We start from the raw sequence: 19,055 nt of genomic DNA, 5'->3' as shown, positions 1-19,055 counted from the left end.
AAAACTGTGAAATAATAAAAGTAAAAATAAAAATGTTAGATCCCTCTGTTTGTTCCTAAGAATCATTCCTATTCCTATTCCTATTTCGATTTCCATTTCCATTCCGATGTTCCTATTGCTCTTTTCTCCTTGACTTGAAATATCCACCGCTTCGATTTCGAACAAACACCAAACAGCAAGCAAATCACTCTTCTTTCTCTCTCTTCACTGCGCTTCTCGCTTACCATCCCATTCCGGGCATGGGGGCAGGAGCGTTCGCGGGCGATCCCATGGGCGGCATGGCAGGTCCCTTGGCGGGCGATCCCATAGGAGGCATGTTGCCCATAGGAGGCATCATTCCCATCGGGGGCATCATACCCATGGGCGGCATGGCAGGTCCCTTCGAGGGCGATCCCATCGGGGGCATGTTACCCATCGGGGGCATGTTGCCCATCGGGGGCATCATTCCCATCGGAGGCATGGCAGGTCCCTTCGAGGGCGATCCCATCGGGGGCATGTTACCCATCGGAGGCATCATTCCCATAGGAGGCATGTTGCCCATGGGCGGCATGGGAACAGGACCCTGGGAAGGAGATCCCTTGGGGGCGTCGGCAATGGGCAGACCGTTACCCATGGGCGGCATCATGGGCATCGGGGGCATCATTCCCATGGGAGGCATGTCCATGGGCTTCAGCGCGGACTCCATGTTGGTCACCTTCTCATTCAGCTCCTTCACGTACTGCACGAAGTAGGGCAGGCAGAAGTTCATCATGTCGTTGCGGAAGCCAAGCTCCAGCACCACATCGGGCTGCACGAACTCGAAGCAAGTGTAGAGGGTGGCGCAGAAGGCCTCCTTGTCCTGGATCTCGATGAAGTACTCGAGCAGGCTCTGGGTGAGGTCCTTGCTCTTGGACTGCGCGGTGGTGTCGATGGCGTCCTTGAACATCTTGTCCTTCTTGGAGATGGCGATGGACTTCTCCCACTTCTCGTTCTTCTTGTACAGGTAGGCAGCGATGCGGCGGAACTCCAGGAGCTCGTGGTTCTCGAGCTGCGAGGCCATGGCCACCTGGTCGAAGTTGTCGTAGGCGTCGATGGACTTGCGCAGACTCTCGTACTCCTCGTCCTCGATGTAGACCTTGTTGATGGCCTCGTTGACTCCCGCAATGTTCTCCGACTGCACGTCCTTCAGGTAGGGCATCACGAGCGCCACGTTGCCGGTCTTCTCGAGCTGGCGCACCACGCGGGCGTGGTCCAGCGTGTCCTTGACGGCGTTGAGCAGACGCTGCAGCAGCATCGGGTGCTCGGCCACCAGGAAGTCGATGGCGCGGTAGTTGAGCTCCTTGTTGTTCACCTTGGGAATCACCTCGAAGAAGTCCTCCTCGCGGAAGGCCACGGCGCTGTGGTCGATGACGGTGCGCACGGCCATATCGAAGTCACCGGACTGCTTGTAGAGGAAGAAGGCCTCGTACCAGAGACGGGCGTTCTCGCAGGCGCGGATGACCTTGGCGCTCTGCATGCGGTTCCAGTGCACCTTGATGTGCTCCATGGTCTTGTCCTCCGCGTACTTGGTGTAGAGCACGGCCAGCTCGGTGAAGATGCCGGTGTGGGCGTTCTCCAGTCCCAGTCCCTGCTCCATGATCTTGATCAGCTCCTCGTACAGACCTCTCTTCTCGTAGGCAGCGATCACGGACTCCAGGTGATCGGGCGAGGAGATGATGTTCAGCGCGCAGGTCATGGCGAGCTTGTACTCCTCGGCGGCCAAGCAGGCCTCCAGGATCTCCTTCCAGGTGCGGATGTTGCTGGCCTTGCGGGCGACATCCACGGCCTCGCGGTACTTCTTGAGGCAGATGTAGGTGGACGCCAGCTTGGCGGTGTTGCCCACGTTCTCGTAGAGGATGCGGGCGGCCTCGTACATCTTCTCGTTGAAGCAGCGGTCGCCGATGACCTGGATCTGGGCGGCGTTGGGCGCGCTCAGGAACTCCTCGAGGTCGTTCAGGCGGTCGAGCTTGGCGTAGGCGTAGGCCAGAGACGAGTCCACGCGGGCCTGCTTCATGGTCTTGCGCACCATGAGCAGGTAGTTCACCAGACTCTCGTACTTTCCGTCACGCTCCGCGGCGGTGATGACATCCATGAAGGTGGAAGGATCCTGGGCGCTGATGTACGCCTCGATGGCCTGGTCGACCTGGTTGAAGTCGAGCTGGGCCTTGGCCACCTTCGACCACACCATGGGGTTCTGGCTGCGCTCGGCGAACTCGACGGCGCGGTCGATGTCCTTGATGTTCTGGATCAGGACGGTCACGGCCTCCACGGGCATGTTCACCTTCTTGTAGATCAGGAAGGCCTCCTCGGGATGGCCCTTCTCCAGGCAGTGCTGCGCCAGCTGGGGAGCGTCGTAGTTGTCCAGACGCTCGATGTAGTCGGGCACGCGCTCCGGAGAAGCCTTGAGTCCGGTGATGATCAGCAGGTTCTGCAGCGACTTGTTGCGGCCGAACTCCGTTCCCTGCAGCACCAGGCGCTCCAGCAGATCCAGCAGAGCGTCGGGCATGTCCGCCTCCATGAAGGCCTTGACGGTGCGGCTCACCATCTCGGGGTTCTTGCACTCGGGCAGCGCCGTGTTCACGATCTGGTCGACCAGCTCCTTCTTGTGCTCGTTCTCGGGAGTCAGCACCATGCCCCACAGCTTGTCGTCCATGCGCTCCACCAGGTAGCGCGCCTGGTCCTTGAACAGACCGTTCTCGTTGGTCACGCGGATCAGATCGTCGTCGCAGGCTCCGTTGGCACGGCGGTACGCCAGGAACGCCAGGAACGGGTCGACCTTCTCGCAGAACTGACCGATCACCTTGCTGTTGTAGTACTGGTCCTTCAGCAGGAACTCCTGGGCGTTCTGGTTGTTGCTGATGTAGATCTTTCCGATGGCGTTGTGCAGCTCGGGATCCACGCTTCCCTCGCGCAGACGAGCCTCCAGCCAGGGCTGGATCATGCGCAGGCGGTTGCGCGCCTCGCACACGTCCACCAGAGGAGCGATCGGGCACATGGCCATCACGCTGTTCAGCAGGGACTGGATGAAGTCCTCCGAGGCGTCCATGTCGATCAGCTTGCCGATGATCACGGGGGTCTTCGCGGGCGCGACCTTCTGCACGAAGGCCTCGATGTACTTGTTCAGGTGCTGCTCGTACAGGTACTGCGTCATGTCCTCGATCATGTCGAAGCGGTTGCACAGGTGAATCAGCGCCAGAGGATCGGGCAGGTTCGAGTCGATCAGGAAGGCCTTGACCTCCTTCGGATCGTAGGCAGATCCCTCGCGGCACATGCGCTCCACCTCCTTGTACTGACCCATCTTGGTGGCGGCCTCGATGAACTTCAGCTGCACGTTGCCGTCGGTCGAGGTGAAGGCGATGGCGCCCAGGAAGTAGAAGAGACCCTCGGTAGAGGAGAACTCCTCGAACAGGGCGATCAGAGGCTCCACGCCGATGTTCTGCGAGTACTTCTGAGCCACCTGCACCACCAGACGCACGTTGGAGGAGTTGTAGGACATCAGGGTGCGCAGCACCTCAATCGCCTGCTCGGCGGGCAGCTCACCGATGTACTGCACCAGGAACTCGGGCTTGATCATGTGGGTGTTCACGACCACACGCTTGATGGCGTCCAGGTCCGTGTACAGGGACAGAGCGGACTGGTAGAGTCCGGCGCGCTCGCACAGCTCGGCAATCTTGGGCTTGTCGAAGTGCGAGAACATCTTGTTGGACAGGATGGCCTCGGCCACCTGCGTGTTGCCGCTGGACAGGTTGATCTCCAGCACGCGGGTCTGGAGCGCAGCATCCTCGGGCAGATCGCCTCTCTTGGTCAGCACCTCCAGCAGGAAGCCGGTGCACTCCTGCACGTATCCCATGGTGTAGAAGGCGTCGGCAATTCCCTGGATGTCGATCTTGTCGGCCTGGCTCTGCGCGAGCATCTTGGCGAAGCCCTCAGCGGCCTTGGCGTCCTGGGAAATCATGTTGCGCACCAGGGCGTTGTAGTCGGGATGGTAGTCGTTCTGCTGGCAGTACTGCAGCACCTTCTCGTACTGCTGAGCGCGCACCAGCGAAGCAACCACCTTCTCGTGGCACTTGCCCTTGTAGTAGATGGCCATGGCCAGACGCACGTCCTGCGTCGCCACCATATCGCCGAGCGCCTCCGAGCAGGTGATCTTGTCCTCCTTCACCCACTTCTCGATGATCTGCTTCTTTCCCTGCTGCAGAATGATCTTGCTGAACTCCAGCGTCTCGATCTCGTTCAGGCGTCCCAGCTCCAGAATGGCGCCGATGTAGGCCACGAACGGAGGCTGCTGGCCGGGAGCAGCGGGCATCTGCTGCAGTCTGCGGATCGTGTTCTCGTTACGGATCAGGTTCTTCGGCGACTTGAAGGCCACGCGAGCAGCTCCCTTGATGTTGCCCTGCTGGATCATGGCGGAGAACTGGTTCATGAAGATGTCGTCCGCGCCAGAGAGGTTCAGACGGCACGCCAGCTCCAAAGCCAGGTTGGTCTGCTTCAGTCCGTTCATGACGAAGGGGACCAGGTTGGCCTCGTTCAGAGTCACCTTCATGATGCCTCCCTTGCCCGAGGTGAGGCCGATGATACCACCGGTCGCCACCTTGGTGGTGAGGAAGATCGGCTCGGGGCTGATGCGCGAGCGGAACAGCAGAGTGCCGGTCATGATATCGAACATGTACACGTAACCCATCTTGGTCATCATGTACGCCAGGCAGCGAGGCTCATCGATCTCCATGCACACAGGGAAGTCCTGGGCAGCCTCCGCGGGGAACGCGAACTCCACGGGCTTCACCTTGAAACCGCCCGCCTTGCCGATCTCCGTAGCCTGGAACTTGCAGTTGGCACGGGGTCCCTCCTTCATGATGAAGGTGAACAGCTGGCCCTTGGCCGTCTGGTTGTCCACGTTCAGGAAGCCTCCGCAGAATCCAGCAATCACCTGGGACTTCTTGTTGTCCACGGAGTACAGCTGGATCGTTCCGGCAATGCTGTTCTCAGCACCCTTGCCGAGACCGATCAGCATGCACCACTTCTGGTCGGGGCTCACGCGGTAGTTGATGATCTGGCACTGAGCAAGGTTGGGATGACGGTCCATCACCTTGCGGGGGTTGCTCTCTCCCTCAATGCTCCAGTGGAACACGCTGGTCTGAGTGACGATCGCAATGGTCTTGGCGTCCACCCAGCACCAGTAGACCACGGCGCTGTTGTCAGGAAGCTTGAAAGAAGACACCTTCGACTTGGTCTCCAGATTGAACACCTGAAGAGCGAGTCCCTTGCGCAGCGCAACCATCTTCGACTCAGGGTTCATAATCGTGGACTCAGCACCCATGGGAATACGGGAAACCTCGTTGTTGTTGGTCAGATCCACAACGGTCAGAGAGGCTCCCTGCGCTCCGTCCTCACGAATGCAGATATATTTTTCAGACTCCATAGTCACACACTTGAAGTTAATGTTAGCAGGATTGATGCCGAGAGCGGTCAACTAAAACTCAGATACCGACGCAGATCCTTACGTTGGCCACCTCGCTTACAGCAATAGGCATGTTACTCATATTTGTATTTACAAATACTCAGAAAAATAAATACTGGGATCCAACATGCTGCGGGCAATCGATACGAATAATATCGTGCAATCGCTGTGTTAACCTGTTCACAAACGATTCTTTTAGATACATTTTTGCATAGTTTGAACTGTAACAGATTTTTTGCTCTTTTCCTCCTCTTTGAAATCCTTTTTCTTCACCTCCGTTTTGCACGAATCTTGCTCGCTAGACTGCATAGCGTCCGCACATCATGTTGTCACCTCGATCCTTCTTCCATAGAAAATGGCTCAAGTTCGATTCTTATACAAAGAACTCATACGAACAGCACGTCTCCTCGTACACGCTCTGTTGCGAGGTTCATTCACACTCTAGCCTGAAGCGAAGCGCATCCCGGCTCTGCAGGAGATACGAACCAAATTTCGTGAGCATGCTGGAGAGACAGATGCTGCGAAGTTTTCACTTTCTCGCGAGGCTCACACCTAGAATTGAGGAGATGAAACACGACGCGGAGTCGCGGTTAAAGTTCTTAAAAATGGTCACGCCGCGTCGTCCATCCAAGGAAGCTGAAAACAAAGTCTATCGGTACCTGTTTTCCAGAACCACTCAGAGTTGTAGTGTGGACGAAAAGGGAGAGATTGTAGAAGGCCATGGTGTGTGTGCGAACGAGTTTGCGTTCTTGGTGGGTTTCATCTGTAGTGCGAGACTGTCTCATTTTGGAATGGTCACCGACGAGATGCGGTTTATCAACGAGCAGCAAATGAGAAGGATGCACTATCTGCCCTACAAGAAGCGAATTTAGTGGTTTAGTTTGGTTTCGTGTGTTTGTTCGTTTTTCGCGTTGGAAAAGGGGATTGGAATAGAATTAAGCCGATATTATCTGTTGGATTGTTTTACCACTATTCCCATGATTATCAAGACTGACCACTTTACGATCACATTCCATTTGATTCACCATTGTGCTACCCTAATCGATTGTACTTGTGTTTGATATCACAATTGTCTGAACTGTTAAGATGAGTAATGCTTCTACAGTGAATGGTCCTACTTATGCGTTCTCTCTGATTTCTAGAATCGAAGCCACCGAGTAGCGATTTAAACGAGCATTTATCATCGAATTCGGAAAAGAAACCATTGGTAGCCCCGTCCAGACTGTTATCTTTTGGAGAGTCGATCTCCCGTCGTTTGGACTTATTTGTAGAATCGCTCCAAGCCCCAATGGGTCTCTAGGGTCAACAACCGAATTAAGTGGACTAAGCTCGGAGCTTGGCTTTACGGATTCCTACAGAGGTTTTACGATTTCGAATATGGACGGTATTGGCGGCCTTCCCTCCTGCTATGATTCCTGCTACAATATGGTCAGGTCAGGTGCGCTCCCTCACAATTAGGGTCCATCGATGGGTTTCTCCGGGTATAGCTCGGTCCAGGACGGGGGAAACCTTCCGTCCTTCAGCTCCGTCCCAACGGAGGACAAAAAGCTGTACACCCGCAATTCCTTCGGCGGGGTCTACAACTACCGCGACAGCACGATGGATTCTTGCGACTTCCCTCTGCGCACGTCGCTCGCAGACACCCCTCGGAACGACCTCACGATGGCCAATCTGCAAGATGTGATGGAGGAGAACCTCTTCTCGCCGACGCAGCCGCTGTCCTCCGTCCCTTCCGTGGGTCCTGTGGGTCCTGTGGGTCCTGTGGGTTCCGTGGGATCAAGCCTCGCCACGTCTGTGGGACCAACCCTCTCAACGTCCGTGGGACCAACCCTCTCAACGTCCGTGGGATCAAGCCTCGCCACCTCCGTGGGACCAACCCTCGCCACCTCTACAGGTCCCACCTCCTACTTCTCCGGAAAGGATGGATTGAACTCGGGATCGACATCCTCGCTGGGATTCGGCATGAACAACCTGAAGAACGGGTATGGAACCATGATGTCGCGGCCGCTGAGCTCCTCGTCCAATGGGTTTATGCTCTCGTCGTTCGACAACGACGACTTCACTCGCCCCTGTACGCGTGCAGAGTGCCGCATAATCGCTAGACAACAACTCGCTCACGCCGCCCTCGCTGCCGAGCTCCTTCACGCCCATGAAGAACATGTACGGCGAGAACGGTGTGATGATGAACGACTTCATGTCGGATTCGGGCTACTCTCCGCGTGCCCATTATTCTCCCGTCCCCACATCGCCCTACGTGGATGCAGACATCTCGCCTCGTCGTATTCTCGGTGTGCAGAGCTCCGCTTCCAACTGCCTCATGATGCCGTAGCTCGTCGAAGCAGTCCCGCTCATGTCTAGCTCGGAGTCGCCTCGCATCCAGCGCTCGATGTCGACGCGCTCGCCCCCCTCCAGCTCGCTTTCCTCCACGCTGGAAGTGGGCGGCGGCAGTGGCGGCGGCTTCCAGCACTCCAGCAGCTTCAAGCGGAAGGACAAGTGGGGAAGAAGCGGTGCGGTGACGCGTAGTGCGAAGAGCGCGATGTGGCAGTCGAACGACATCGACAGCTACCGGGGCCACATCAAGGAAATGTCCCACGACCACAACGGATGTCGCGCGCTGCAGTCGTGTCTGGACAACGCTTCGCAGAAGATGATCCCCATCATCTACGAGGAGGTGGGCGACAGTCTCACCGAGCTCATGATGGACTCGTTCGGAAACTACCTCTTCCAGAAGCTTCTGGACGTGAGCAGCGTCGAGCAGCGCCGCGAAGTGGTAGGAGCAGCCGTGCTTCGGAGTGACGCGTAGCTTCGAAAGGTGAAGCACAAGATCGTGGCCGCCTCGTTCGATGTGCACGGCACGCGCTCCGTGCAGAAGCTGATCCAAATATGCCATGGCCAGGAGGACATGCTGAAGGACATCATGGACGCGCTGCGCGGCAACATCGCGAAGCTGAGCTCCGACTCCAACGGCAACCACGTGATCCAGCGCTGTCTGAACCACATGCCCGAGGAGTACAAGGTGTACGTGTACGAGGAGGTCGTGAAGAGCTGCGTGAATGTAGGGGGAGCTGGGAAGGGGACTGATCGCGCAGATCTCGATGCAACGCCACGGGTGCTGCGTGGTGCAGCGCTGTCTGGACTTCGCGCCCGAGAAGTACCACAATATGATGCTCGACGCGATCGTGAACTCCGCGGTGGAGCTCATCTGCGATCCCTTCGGCAACTACGTCATCCAGTACCTCATCGAGAAGGGAAAGGAGAGCGAGAAGGAGCGGATCGCCCGATGTGTGCTGGGCAAGGTGGTGGCTCTGTCGTGCCAGAAGTACAGTTCCAATGTCATCGAGAAGATCCTGCTGTTTGCTCCCGAGTCGGTGCGGAACGAAGTCGTAGCGGAACTCGCAGAATGCCCGAAGCTGCGAGACGTTCTGCATGATATCGTAGGCACCGAAGGTAAATCTCATCTCCTCTAGTATGCGAACTACGTGATCCAGCAGGCACTGAAGCTAGAGAGCAAGGGACAGCAGCGAATGCTGTACAACGCAGTTCGGCCCTACGAGGAAGAACTGAGCAGGAGCACCGGCGGAAAGCACATCCTCAACCAGTTGAACGAGATTTCGGGCCGTCAGGGAAATCAGGGTTGGACAAAGACATAGCACAAGGCTCGGCTATAGCTCTTTACTGTATATTGTCAAATAGTGTATTATTTACTGGACCATATCGAAGGTGTACTATTGGAATTGTATACTAACTCATGATCTTTTGCTCGATTTGTTTTACAAGCTCGATTTCACACGAAAAGAATTGGGAAATATTTGGTCAGAATGGACCCTTATTATACCTAGGTAAATACCATTATTGGGACCTACTTTTCCCTATCCAATAACCACCACTTCCTCTTGAAATTATAAGAATTCGTTTGTGGTTTCGCGGACTAATAAAATGGTATGTTTCCAGTCTCTGTTAGGAGCCCCGGAAACGCATTTCCTGCCGTTTGGGATGGGCAGGCCGTGATTTCCGAAGGAACGTCTCTAACCCCCTGTGTAGGTGTTCACTAGATTTGTTGAAGCTGGACGTGTCGCTTACATTAACTATGGAAGCAACTTCGGTAAGCTCTGCACGATTGTCGACATTATCGACGGAAAGAGAGTACGACGCTTGCAGCCGTGTCTCATTTGCTAGGTGCTGATTGATGGACCCACCACCGGTGTCAAGAGACAGCAGATCTCTGTTTTGTGTCCGTTCCTTCCCTGAGGCATAGGTGTCTCGTCTGTACCTCACTGACTTCGTGATTCCTCTGGAGCGCGGTGCTAAATCCGCCGCTGTCGCCAAGGCTTACAAGGAGGGTAGGGTTCGAAACAGAAAATGAGGAGTAGCTGAGATCGACAACAAGTGGAAGGAGACTGCCTGGGCCAAGAAGCTTGCTGCTCGTGCTGCCAAGGCTGCCATGAACGATTTCGATCGTTTCAAGGCCCACTACGCCAAGAAGCATTAAGTGTATCTGCGGCCATGCAAACGAATGTTTTGTCTTTGTTTTGAAACATATGTGGAGGGAGGCAATGGGACATTGGGACTTAGCTAGGCATTTTCTAACTTTTTAGAAGTCGTTTATTTGCTCTCCACTTCTTACGGAAAATAGATTGCATTCTGTCTCATTGGAAGATGGTGTGCCTCAGGAATTGTTCTCATCTGTCATAATAGAGTTCCAAACAATAGCAATCATCGTTGTACATCTTTACTCTCTTGGATTTGGCTTTTAAAACAAAAGGTACACTATCCAGTTTGGAATGATTCCATTCCAAAAATACAGAATACGGCCGATTTTTGGCATTGATCTATCTTATAAAGTTTTGTTTTGGAAATAGTAGTTTTAGAGACCAACCATGAACAAACTGAAAGAGAAACTTGGGTCCGCTATGAGGAATACGGCTCTGTCTGCGCAACAGATCTATAAACACAAATCCTTTAAACTTGCAAAGACACAGGAAAATCCAGAGTAGGATCGAGTGGAAAGATCTCTGATGGATAGATGGGATGAGCCTTATGAGCAGTTTATGAAGTTGCATAAGGAAGTGACTGATTTCGTATTCCTTTTGGTTTTCTGCTTTACGCATTAGATTGAGGAGGTTGAAAAATTCCAGAAAATCGTTACGGGTTTGTGTTGCTCGCGTTCGGTTCTTGTGTAGATCTATGCGGAAACATGGTCAAGATCGGCGAGACGTTAATGACCGGTATCCAGGAGACGGACTCCGAAGCGAGCCAGAAGATCGCTACCAGCTACGATCAGATCATGAAGGAGTGTGCTGACGAGCCTCTGAAGAGCGCAGTAACCGCTTTCGTTCTCCCCTCGATAGCCTAGACCCAGCGCATCAACGAAGAGATTCTCACGCCTCTGAGGGAAAAGCTGAGCGACATGAAGGAAGTTCTTGTAGAGTACACGACTTTTCTCTCACTTCCAGATGGCCATCGAAGCGCGTAAGAAGGCCAAGATGGACTACGATCACTACTATTTCAAGGTGGAGGAACTTCAAAGCAAGCCGAACACCGATCCCAACAAGATGGTTCGTGTACGCCCCTCTCCCCTCCCCTCGATTCTAGAACCAAGACAAGCGTCAGGAGTGCCAGACCACGCTGACGACCATCACGGACCGCCTCATCAGCAAGTTCGACGAGTACGAAGCGGCGCGCCCCACGTTCCTGGCGTACGAAACGCGCACGTTCCGCTCGGTCCAGAAGGAGTTCTTCTCCACGCTGGCGCAGAAGATGGACAAGTTCAAGGTCACCAAGCCCTACGAGGGCATGCCGCAAGAGCCCATCGTCGCGCGCTACGACCCTCACTCCTCCTTCGCGCAGGCCGATCTCTCCACATCGCGCAGAGGGCCCAAGGCGCGGCGCAACGAGGCTGACGACGACGACGAGGACGACGACGAGGACCCGCGCACGCGACGCGGCGGCCCGCAGGCGCGGCGCTCGACGCAGCAGGGCTCGTTCCGCCGCCCCACGCCCGGCGCGCAGGCGGAGAACGCGTTCAGCCGCGGCGGACAGAAGAAAAACCCGTTCGGAGGGAAGGGAGCGAGCGCGCCGGTGCCGGTGGACGTGGACGACATGGAGGAGACCGCGAGGCCCGCGCGGAAGCCGAAGGGAATCATGGCCCGCGTGCTGTACGACTTCGCGGGGGAGGACGCGGACGAACTGCCGCTGCGCGAGGGCCAGAAGGTGCGCGTGACGCGGCAGCACGAGAGCGGCTGGTGGACGGGCGAGATCAACGGCAAGGTCGGCATGTTCCCCGCCAATTACGTGGAACTTTTGTGGGCTGTTTGAGCAAACAAACAAGAACTCACTCCGAGAGCTTTTCAATGGACACACAAGCATAGTTATAGTTGGTCGATTCATTCCCCACGATCGCGCTAATCGTCAAATTCTCCTCCTTCAGCGAGCCGTAAGCCTTCACGCTGCCTCCCAGCTCCGCGAACAACCCGTCCAGCGTCGCGAACAGCTTCTCCACGGTCTTCGCTTTGGGCTGCTCGCCATTCTCTCCGCAATCCCTACGAACACCACGAACGAGAACGTGGGCGTGTGCAGGCCGTACCGCAGAATGCTCTCCACGTACACGCGCAGCGCCTTCAGATGGACCCATTCGCTCGCCAGCTCCGAGTAGTTCGGTCGGCACCACTGCAGCAGATCCGACTACACGCAAATCGACCGCCTCGCTCACCGCTACCTTCAGCTTCCGCTCCTCCACCTCGAACTTCGCCAGCTCGCGCTCCTCCATCTCCGTCGCGCCGCTCTCCTTCATCTCCTCCAGGTTGAACAGACGCATCGTGTAGCGGTTCTCGCGGCACGCCGTCTGCACCGCGCGCTCGAACTTCTTCAGAATCACCACCGAGAACAGCACGTAGCCCTCGCTGTCGCTCACCAGGCGGCGCGCGCTCTCCGGAACCACCACTTCACGCCCCGCTTCCTCGCTGCCCAGCTTCGCGTAGCTCTGCAGGAACTCCTTCTCTTGCGTACTACGTCGAGACGAGGGACAAAAGCCTACTTTGAGATGATAATGACCACGGTTTCGAGGTAGTCCGTGCTCAGGAACACTTCCTTCAGCGTCATTCCGTTCGTCGCCTTCATCACGTCCTCTTCACGAAGAATCAGACTCAGCGGCGCTGTGAGGATGTTCGCTCTATCGGTGAGAATGAAGGAAAAGAAGAAGAAGCGAACCCTCGCTTTCGGCGCAGAGCAGTCACATTGCTGTGAACATCTTGGTACTTCTGCAGCATCTTGCGCAACTCACTCTCCACGCTGCGTGTGTCCTGCTGGATCAGATTTTTGTGCTCACCGATGGAGTTGCGCTCCGGGAAACGGCTCTCATCCCAATGGAAGTCCTCCAGATACTTTTCGAGACTACGGCCGTCCACAGTGAGCTTTCTGTAGTTTCCCTCTAAAGACATATCGTGATAGGTCTTGGCTATCTTCTCGATTAGCTGGCGCAACATACTATCCATCTTGACCATCTCGTCGCTCAAGTGCTACATGGTAGGCAGATCGATTCCAGCATACCATCAAGAGTTCGAGAGTACAATCACCAAGATTAGGAATGGGGAACGTTTTCATAGCTATAAGCACGGTAAGCGATCCGAAAATAGACAAAATAAAGCTTACTGCAGTAGGGAGAGCTGGAGCTTGCGATCGCTCCACGAATGACTCCTTCACTCTTTAGATCGGAAGGAACCGAGATAAGAACGGGATCATCAATGGATTTGCTCATCGATTTGAATTTGCTTTCTATATGCAAAAGGGAAATGTAGAATTAGATGAAACTCCCAAGAATAGAAAATGAATAACAAACAGTCAAACGAGCAAGAATACAAATAAAAGAACAATTTAGCATCACCACCAGTCAGAGCACTCCTCTTCCTCTTCCTCTTCCTTTTGCTCCTCCTTCTCTTTTCTCATCTTCAAAGCTTGTCGGTAATCTTCAAATAATTGGTCGTTCATTTGGACCAAATCATTGCTCCAATTCTCGTATTGCACGGAAAGCGCGTGTTGCTCATCCAATTCTTCCTGGGTCGCTTTTCCCGAGTTATCCACTGTTTCTCTCACCAGCATTTGCGCATGCAAATAGAAATCCGTAGACAAACTTCCCAGCTAAAATGAAATCCATTTCCAGACACTACCTGAATTAATCCCTGGAGCCAGTCTTCCACAGAGAATGAATCTGTCAGGAACGCTTTGTACTCTCCGGCGATCGCTTTCAACACAAGATATTCGGATTCGAGCTGCTTCGCGTAATACTCCCTCAAAAAGCTTTCTCGATGCTTCATAATTGTTCGCTGCGATTCTTTCAAGTTGTCCATCACATGCGCCTTCCCCACTTCATCCTCCAGCGTCATATACGCGACATTCACAATATTGTGAGGAGCGAGATAGAGAGCGGGAATTAATTCGGTCCATCCGTTCGGACAAAAAATCGGATGTAAAACCTGCAATCGGAGAAGCCCCGAGCGAAGGAGGGATTGAATTGTGAGGGTCGCATTGGCGCTTTTCACTCGATTGTACTTTTCTAGATATGCGAACTCCGCGTCTTCCTTGATTTCCATCTTCGAAATGGATTCATCGTTCACAAAACTGTTCTTCACCGACTCGACGAGGATCGGTCGGACCGAAGGAAGGCGAAGAATTCGCTGGAGAATGTCGCTGTAGCCGTATTGAATCGAATCTTGCACGGCTAGCGCTCCGAATGTTGTGTTGCTAAAAAGGGGAGGGAGAAAATAGAATTTCTGGAGATGTTCCAAGGACTGATCTACGAACTGGCCTGCCAAGTGATCGGATTGGCTCATGATGGATGAAACGCCCTCCGGACCAATGAGAAGTGGGTTTCGAAGGAAGTCAGAGAGAATGGAGAAAAGAAAGAGAGAATCGATGGAAGGGTCTGAGGATGAAATCAAAGAATGGAAGTGATTACGTGTGGAAAGGGTTTGCAAGGAGGTCGATAGAAAGGATTTCATTTCGTTCGCTTTTTCTCCCATTAATTGATGCCAGGAATCCATCGAAATCGCCCCGTTTTCGGTCATTTTGAGGATGTCCATGGCATCGTCCCAAAAGCCGTTCGTGAGATCCAAAGCGAATCGAATCGAGCTATAATTAGACGGCTCGTCGTCCCTCTGTGGATCCTTTGTTGGGTGTGAGTGATTTGATGTTGGTGATTCATTTGATGATTCATTTGATGATTCATTTGATGATTCATTTGATGATTCATTTGATGATTCATTTGATGATTCATTTGATGATTCATTCGATGATTCATTTGATGATTCATTCGATGATTCATTCGATGATTCATTCGATGATTCATTCGACTTCTTTGATGATTCATTCTCCTTCTCTGTTCGTTTCGTCACTTCCTGGCGTTCCTCGCTGGAAAGCGGAGCCAAACCGACCACTGGCACGCTCTACCCATCACATTTCCCTCCCAAGTTCACATAGAGCGGGACCGAATACCCGGGAACTGCTTCGTCCACCGACAAGGGACCGCGGTTACTTGTCAACACAAACAGAACCGCGGGAAACGAGCTTCGAAGATGCTCCCACAATTGAAAGTCTTCCTCAGCAATGGAAGTGAGCGAATCAACTCGCCAGACAATCACACAAGAACGAGAAGGCGGCGAAACCGTTTCATCGGAAGTCGGAGGCATGGAATGCGCGGGAATTTGCTGCAAAATCGATTCGAACCATCCCACTTTCGTGTCTGTGGGCAAACTATCCATGTAGCGATCGAGCCAGGGAGTCCGGTTCAAAACAGAGTGAACTGCAGTGGCCGTTCGGAAGAGAAAGCGAGAGAATGTTGTTTTCGCGGGGAGTGCCTTCACATAGTTTATAATCGATTCTTTCAATCCCACAGAACGACCATCAAGCACGATAGTAGGTAATTGCTCATCTGAAGCAGCTTCGTTGATACAATCAACTGAGCCACAGCCATTATCACCAAACACAATACACTCATTGTCTGCAAATAATCGGACAACCTCAGAAAGATATTTTGATTGAGGATGGTGATAGTCATCTTCGAATTAGCGAAACGTAAAAGTTTTCACTTAGCCGAGTGACTTCTGGGAGCTTGAATACTTGGTACTTCCGTTTATCCATATAGAAATTCGCAAGTTTTGGAGTACTAGCTAATGCTCACGTTTTTGCCTATCGCCTCTACCTATACCCGTAGCAGTTGCTATAGAGCAGATAGCAAATGCGACCTTTCTAGCCTTCGACATGACTCAAACAAACATGGCAAGGAATATTGATATACATCCGAATCGTATGATCTGCTCCCGCCGTAATAATCCACGGCTGCGTCGGATGGAACTGCGTATCGAGAACTCCCAGATCGTCCTTAATCTCGTGACCACGGAGAATCTTCAGCGGCACGATCAACGCGTTGTGTACGAAATCACTACCCATCACGCCTCATCCCCTGACTCACTTATAAACAGTGGTATGGAATACATGAATGGTTCCATCATCGGAGCAAGTGCTCATCAGAGGGTACTGATCGTGGAACTGCACCTTTCGAATCGCCTTCTTGTGATACCGTAGCGTTTTGTAAGGCGTGGACGCGAGGTCGAGATCGAACCAGGACAGTCGAGCATCGAAACTTCCCACGATGAGATTGTCTCCGCACGGATGGATCTACGTCAAACCCCGATCACTCCGCTTACAGCCATCGACGACACCCACTTGACCCCGGTGCGGAGCTTGTTCACGAGGGTCTGTTTGACGAGATTGTAGATCTTGACCTCGGTCTGGGTGGCGACGAAGAGGTAGGGCAGCGAGGACGGCGAGAAGAGAACGCGCTGCACCAGGCCTTTCAGCTTGCTGATGGGGATCTGCGAGGTGCCCTTGCTGAGCTGGTGGATGTACACGATCGACGCCGACGCCGAGCTCGCGTTCACGCAGAAGTAGTCGCCCTTGTGGTGCCACGCCATGTCCTTCACCGGCGAGCTGTGCCGCAGCACCACGATGTTCGCCATGTCCACGAACACGCTGGGCTCATTGGACCCATTGGATTCATTGGATTCATTGGATTCATTGGCCTCATTGGACCCATTGGACCCATTGGACCCACTGGCCTCATTGGACCCACTGGACCCATTGGCTCCATTGGCCTCGCTGGGCTCGTCGATTTGCTCGGCGGCCTTGTTGACGAGCCACTCGACGCCTCGGCACTCCGTGCGTTCCTTCTCGCGGCGCCGACTAAACAGCAGATCGCGGCAGCGCCGATGCACGTCCGCGTTCCCCGAGAGCTCGGTGTCGATCAGATACACCTCCGTCTCGCTCGCCACCGCGATCACGTCCGAGTACAACGCCGACGGGTTCCACCGGATCTCCTGGATCACCGCGGGGAACGCGTACGTCTTCATCACGCGCCCGGTCATCAGCTCGGAAATGATCACTTCGCGTCACCGCCACCCCGCTCGCCCACGCTGCTTTCCATCGCCGCCCGACGCCAGATAGAACCCCGTCGCGTCCACGTGGATCGACCGCACGCGGCCCGCCTGGAAGTCGAACTCCAGGCTCTGCGTCGTCGGGAACGGCCGCAGCTCGTTGATGTTCGGCAGCTCCGGCAGCAGCGCGTTGCGGTCGATCGTGATGCGCTGCTTGATCGACCGCGGACACAGGTACAGGTCCAGACAGCGCTCGTACCGCTCCTTCACGAAGTTCGCCTGGCGTTAAGGGCTCCCCGCGGGAATCCTCGGATATGTACAGCGGCACGCGACGCAGACACGCGAATTTCTGCGGCAGGAAGTTCCGCTTTCTACGAGTCAGCGCCGTGAAACGCCCCGACCGGTCCTCGGGACTGGCTTCCTCCCATTCCCGCTTCTCCGATTCGCTGGGCAGATATTCCTCGGGGGGGTTGTACGACTCGCTGTGGTCTACCTCGCACAGGTTCCACGTTTCTACCCGGAAGGGGGAGTTTCGGCGCGGCCAGGCTGGGCGGGGCGTTTCGGCGCTCTTCTCCCTCCTCTTCCCACATGTCGTAGAACAGCTTGGTCTCCTTGGACGCTTCTACGCGTGAGACGTAGAGAGGGCGCGGGTACGCAGCTTGTAACGCCCCTGGCGCATGCGTTTCATGATCTTCGCCACTTTGCGGCGCTCCCAAACCGCGGGGATGAACGTGCTCTTCACAGGGTTCGGATCCACCAGCGGCATGGTCTCCACCTCGCCGGAAGCGTAGGGGATGTACTCCGGCTCGTCGTCGTAGCCAGGAAGCGCGGCTTGGTGGTTCTGGATGTTCTTGATGATGGCGATTTGGCGCGGGGTCAAACGGATCTCCTTGCCTTCCTTTTCGTCGTAGATCGTCCAGCTAACGGTGAATCCAGAAGAAACACCAGCTACCGCTCGTTCTTGTCGTGGGTGTGAATGTACTTGTCGATCGCGTCCAGCGACTTCGGACGCATAATTTTCTCGCCGTTCAGGTCGTATCCAATGTGGTCGTATTTGTCATACCACTTGATTGGAATGTTGCCGATGGTATTACCGGCTTCCTGCGAGTAATGCGTTCATCCTTAGAGTACCTCATCATCTGAAGAGAAATCATCTAAATTGATGCGACGCAACTCCTCTTCGGTCAATTTGCGTTCTTCCTCCGATTCCTCACTTGAATCGTCACTCACTTCTCCTCCGTCGATGTCACTATCGCTCATGAAAACTTCCTGCACACTATTCTGATCAGACTCTTCGTTTTCATTTTCGACTTCATCACTCTCGCTCTCAGAGTGATTCTCTTCCGATCCACCAATGTCAGAAGAATTGAAATCGGAATTCTCCTCCTCCTCCATACCAACTTCGCTGTCTATCAGTTCACTGCTTTCTGAGTCGGACATTGTTTCTCAAACGATTTTTCAAACGGTCGTAAAGTGAGAACTGACCCACCTCCAGATTGTGGTTGGGAGTTTCATTCGCCTGTAAAACAAAAAACCAGCAACACCAATAATAATGATAATACTACTTTACAAGGTCATCTCGTTCTTTGCTCGTTTCTCCACAAAGTCTCCATCCTCATCGGAGGCTGTTACTTTCCCCCGCTTTCGATTTATCATGGCCAACTCTTCATTGTTCAATATCAACTCATCATCCGTATCCTGGCCGTCGTTGTTATCATCTTCACGAGGAAGCAGATCATACTCTCGGCCCAGACCATCGCCTTCATGGATAATCTTGTCTAATGTCTCCTCATCTTCAGCGCACAGGCGTTTGCGCATTGCCTCCTTGGAGGACTTGTTCCGCAGCAGCTCGTTTGCAGAACGACGGATAAAAGCAAGAGTATCTTCGCTCACTTCCGATGCGGGTCTTTTGTAGAAATAGAGACAGGCCTGATCGATGAGCTTCTCGTAGTGAGGGGATCGCACAATCATGTCATTGCTTTCCGATAACCACTCGTGAATCTCTTTTCGCTCCTGCTCACTTGCGCTGCGAGCAATTGACATAATCACTTTCTACGAAATAAGTTCTCCACTAATAATGGAACCTTCACCGCTTGAGCGTTCTGCAAATCAACACCCACAGGAACGCCGAGTTGTTTCGCCAAACTCTTCACAGC

At 53.9% G+C, this 19,055-nt stretch overlaps 7 protein-coding genes; 4 read left to right on the top strand and 3 right to left on the bottom strand.

Moving 5' to 3' along the window:
- Positions 1–172: 172 nt before the first annotated feature.
- Positions 173–5,437, bottom strand: GSBLH_T00004305001 (uncharacterized protein; the record flags this gene model as incomplete). XM_013043184.1 has 1 exon in its annotated part: positions 173–5,437. The coding sequence occupies one exon, from the start codon at positions 5,435–5,437 to the stop codon at positions 221–223; it is 5,217 nt and encodes a 1,738-aa protein (XP_012898638.1). The 3' UTR covers positions 173–220.
- A 394-nt stretch (positions 5,438–5,831) lies between these two features.
- On the top strand, positions 5,832–6,364 carry GSBLH_T00004304001 (uncharacterized protein; the record flags this gene model as incomplete). XM_013043183.1 has 5 exons in its annotated part: positions 5,832–5,885; positions 5,922–6,001; positions 6,033–6,131; positions 6,165–6,215; positions 6,246–6,364. 5 exons carry the CDS (start codon positions 5,832–5,834, stop codon positions 6,346–6,348), a joined length of 387 nt encoding a protein of 128 aa, XP_012898637.1. The 3' UTR covers positions 6,349–6,364.
- A 1,074-nt stretch (positions 6,365–7,438) lies between these two features.
- GSBLH_T00004303001 (uncharacterized protein) lies at positions 7,439–9,126 on the top strand (the record flags this gene model as incomplete). Its single annotated transcript, XM_013043182.1, has 7 exons — positions 7,439–7,547; positions 7,579–7,801; positions 7,835–7,969; positions 8,000–8,246; positions 8,280–8,531; positions 8,566–8,910; positions 8,944–9,126. The coding sequence occupies 7 exons, from the start codon at positions 7,439–7,441 to the stop codon at positions 9,124–9,126; spliced, it is 1,494 nt and encodes a 497-aa protein (XP_012898636.1).
- A 264-nt stretch (positions 9,127–9,390) lies between these two features.
- GSBLH_T00004302001 (uncharacterized protein) lies at positions 9,391–9,993 on the top strand. XM_013043181.1 has 5 exons: positions 9,391–9,480; positions 9,518–9,619; positions 9,653–9,700; positions 9,732–9,816; positions 9,847–9,993. The coding sequence occupies exons 1-5, from the start codon at positions 9,418–9,420 to the stop codon at positions 9,963–9,965; spliced, it is 417 nt and encodes a 138-aa protein (XP_012898635.1). The 5' UTR covers positions 9,391–9,417; the 3' UTR covers positions 9,966–9,993.
- A 335-nt stretch (positions 9,994–10,328) lies between these two features.
- Positions 10,329–11,791, top strand: GSBLH_T00004301001 (uncharacterized protein; the record flags this gene model as incomplete). XM_013043180.1 has 7 exons in its annotated part: positions 10,329–10,466; positions 10,500–10,554; positions 10,588–10,624; positions 10,657–10,796; positions 10,830–10,898; positions 10,930–11,037; positions 11,069–11,791. The coding sequence occupies exons 1-7, from the start codon at positions 10,387–10,389 to the stop codon at positions 11,789–11,791; spliced, it is 1,212 nt and encodes a 403-aa protein (XP_012898634.1). The 5' UTR covers positions 10,329–10,386.
- Positions 11,792–11,807: 16 nt separating this feature from the next.
- On the bottom strand, positions 11,808–13,250 carry GSBLH_T00004300001 (uncharacterized protein; the record flags this gene model as incomplete). XM_013043179.1 has 7 exons in its annotated part: positions 13,124–13,250; positions 13,022–13,077; positions 12,683–12,990; positions 12,510–12,644; positions 12,192–12,480; positions 12,020–12,157; positions 11,808–11,990 (listed from the first exon to the last, which is right to left on the bottom strand). Exons 1-7 carry the CDS (start codon positions 13,227–13,229, stop codon positions 11,808–11,810), a joined length of 1,215 nt encoding a protein of 404 aa, XP_012898633.1. The 5' UTR covers positions 13,230–13,250.
- Positions 13,251–15,715: 2,465 nt separating this feature from the next.
- On the bottom strand, positions 15,716–17,913 carry GSBLH_T00004299001 (uncharacterized protein; the record flags this gene model as incomplete). The annotated part of the gene is made up of 8 exons (XM_013043178.1): positions 15,716–15,908; positions 15,939–16,144; positions 16,174–16,680; positions 16,715–16,907; positions 16,938–17,388; positions 17,417–17,521; positions 17,554–17,819; positions 17,852–17,913. 8 exons carry the CDS (start codon positions 17,911–17,913, stop codon positions 15,716–15,718), a joined length of 1,983 nt encoding a protein of 660 aa, XP_012898632.1.
- Between the last annotated feature and the right edge of the window lie 1,142 nt (positions 17,914–19,055).

The sequence above is a fragment of the Blastocystis hominis genome (genome assembly GCF_000151665.1).
Source record: "Blastocystis hominis, Singapore isolate B (sub-type 7) whole genome shotgun sequence assembly, scaffold_6".
NCBI classification, from domain to species: domain Eukaryota; class Bigyra; order Opalinata; family Blastocystidae; genus Blastocystis; species Blastocystis hominis.
This window is presented reverse-complemented; position numbering and strand designations above follow the sequence as displayed.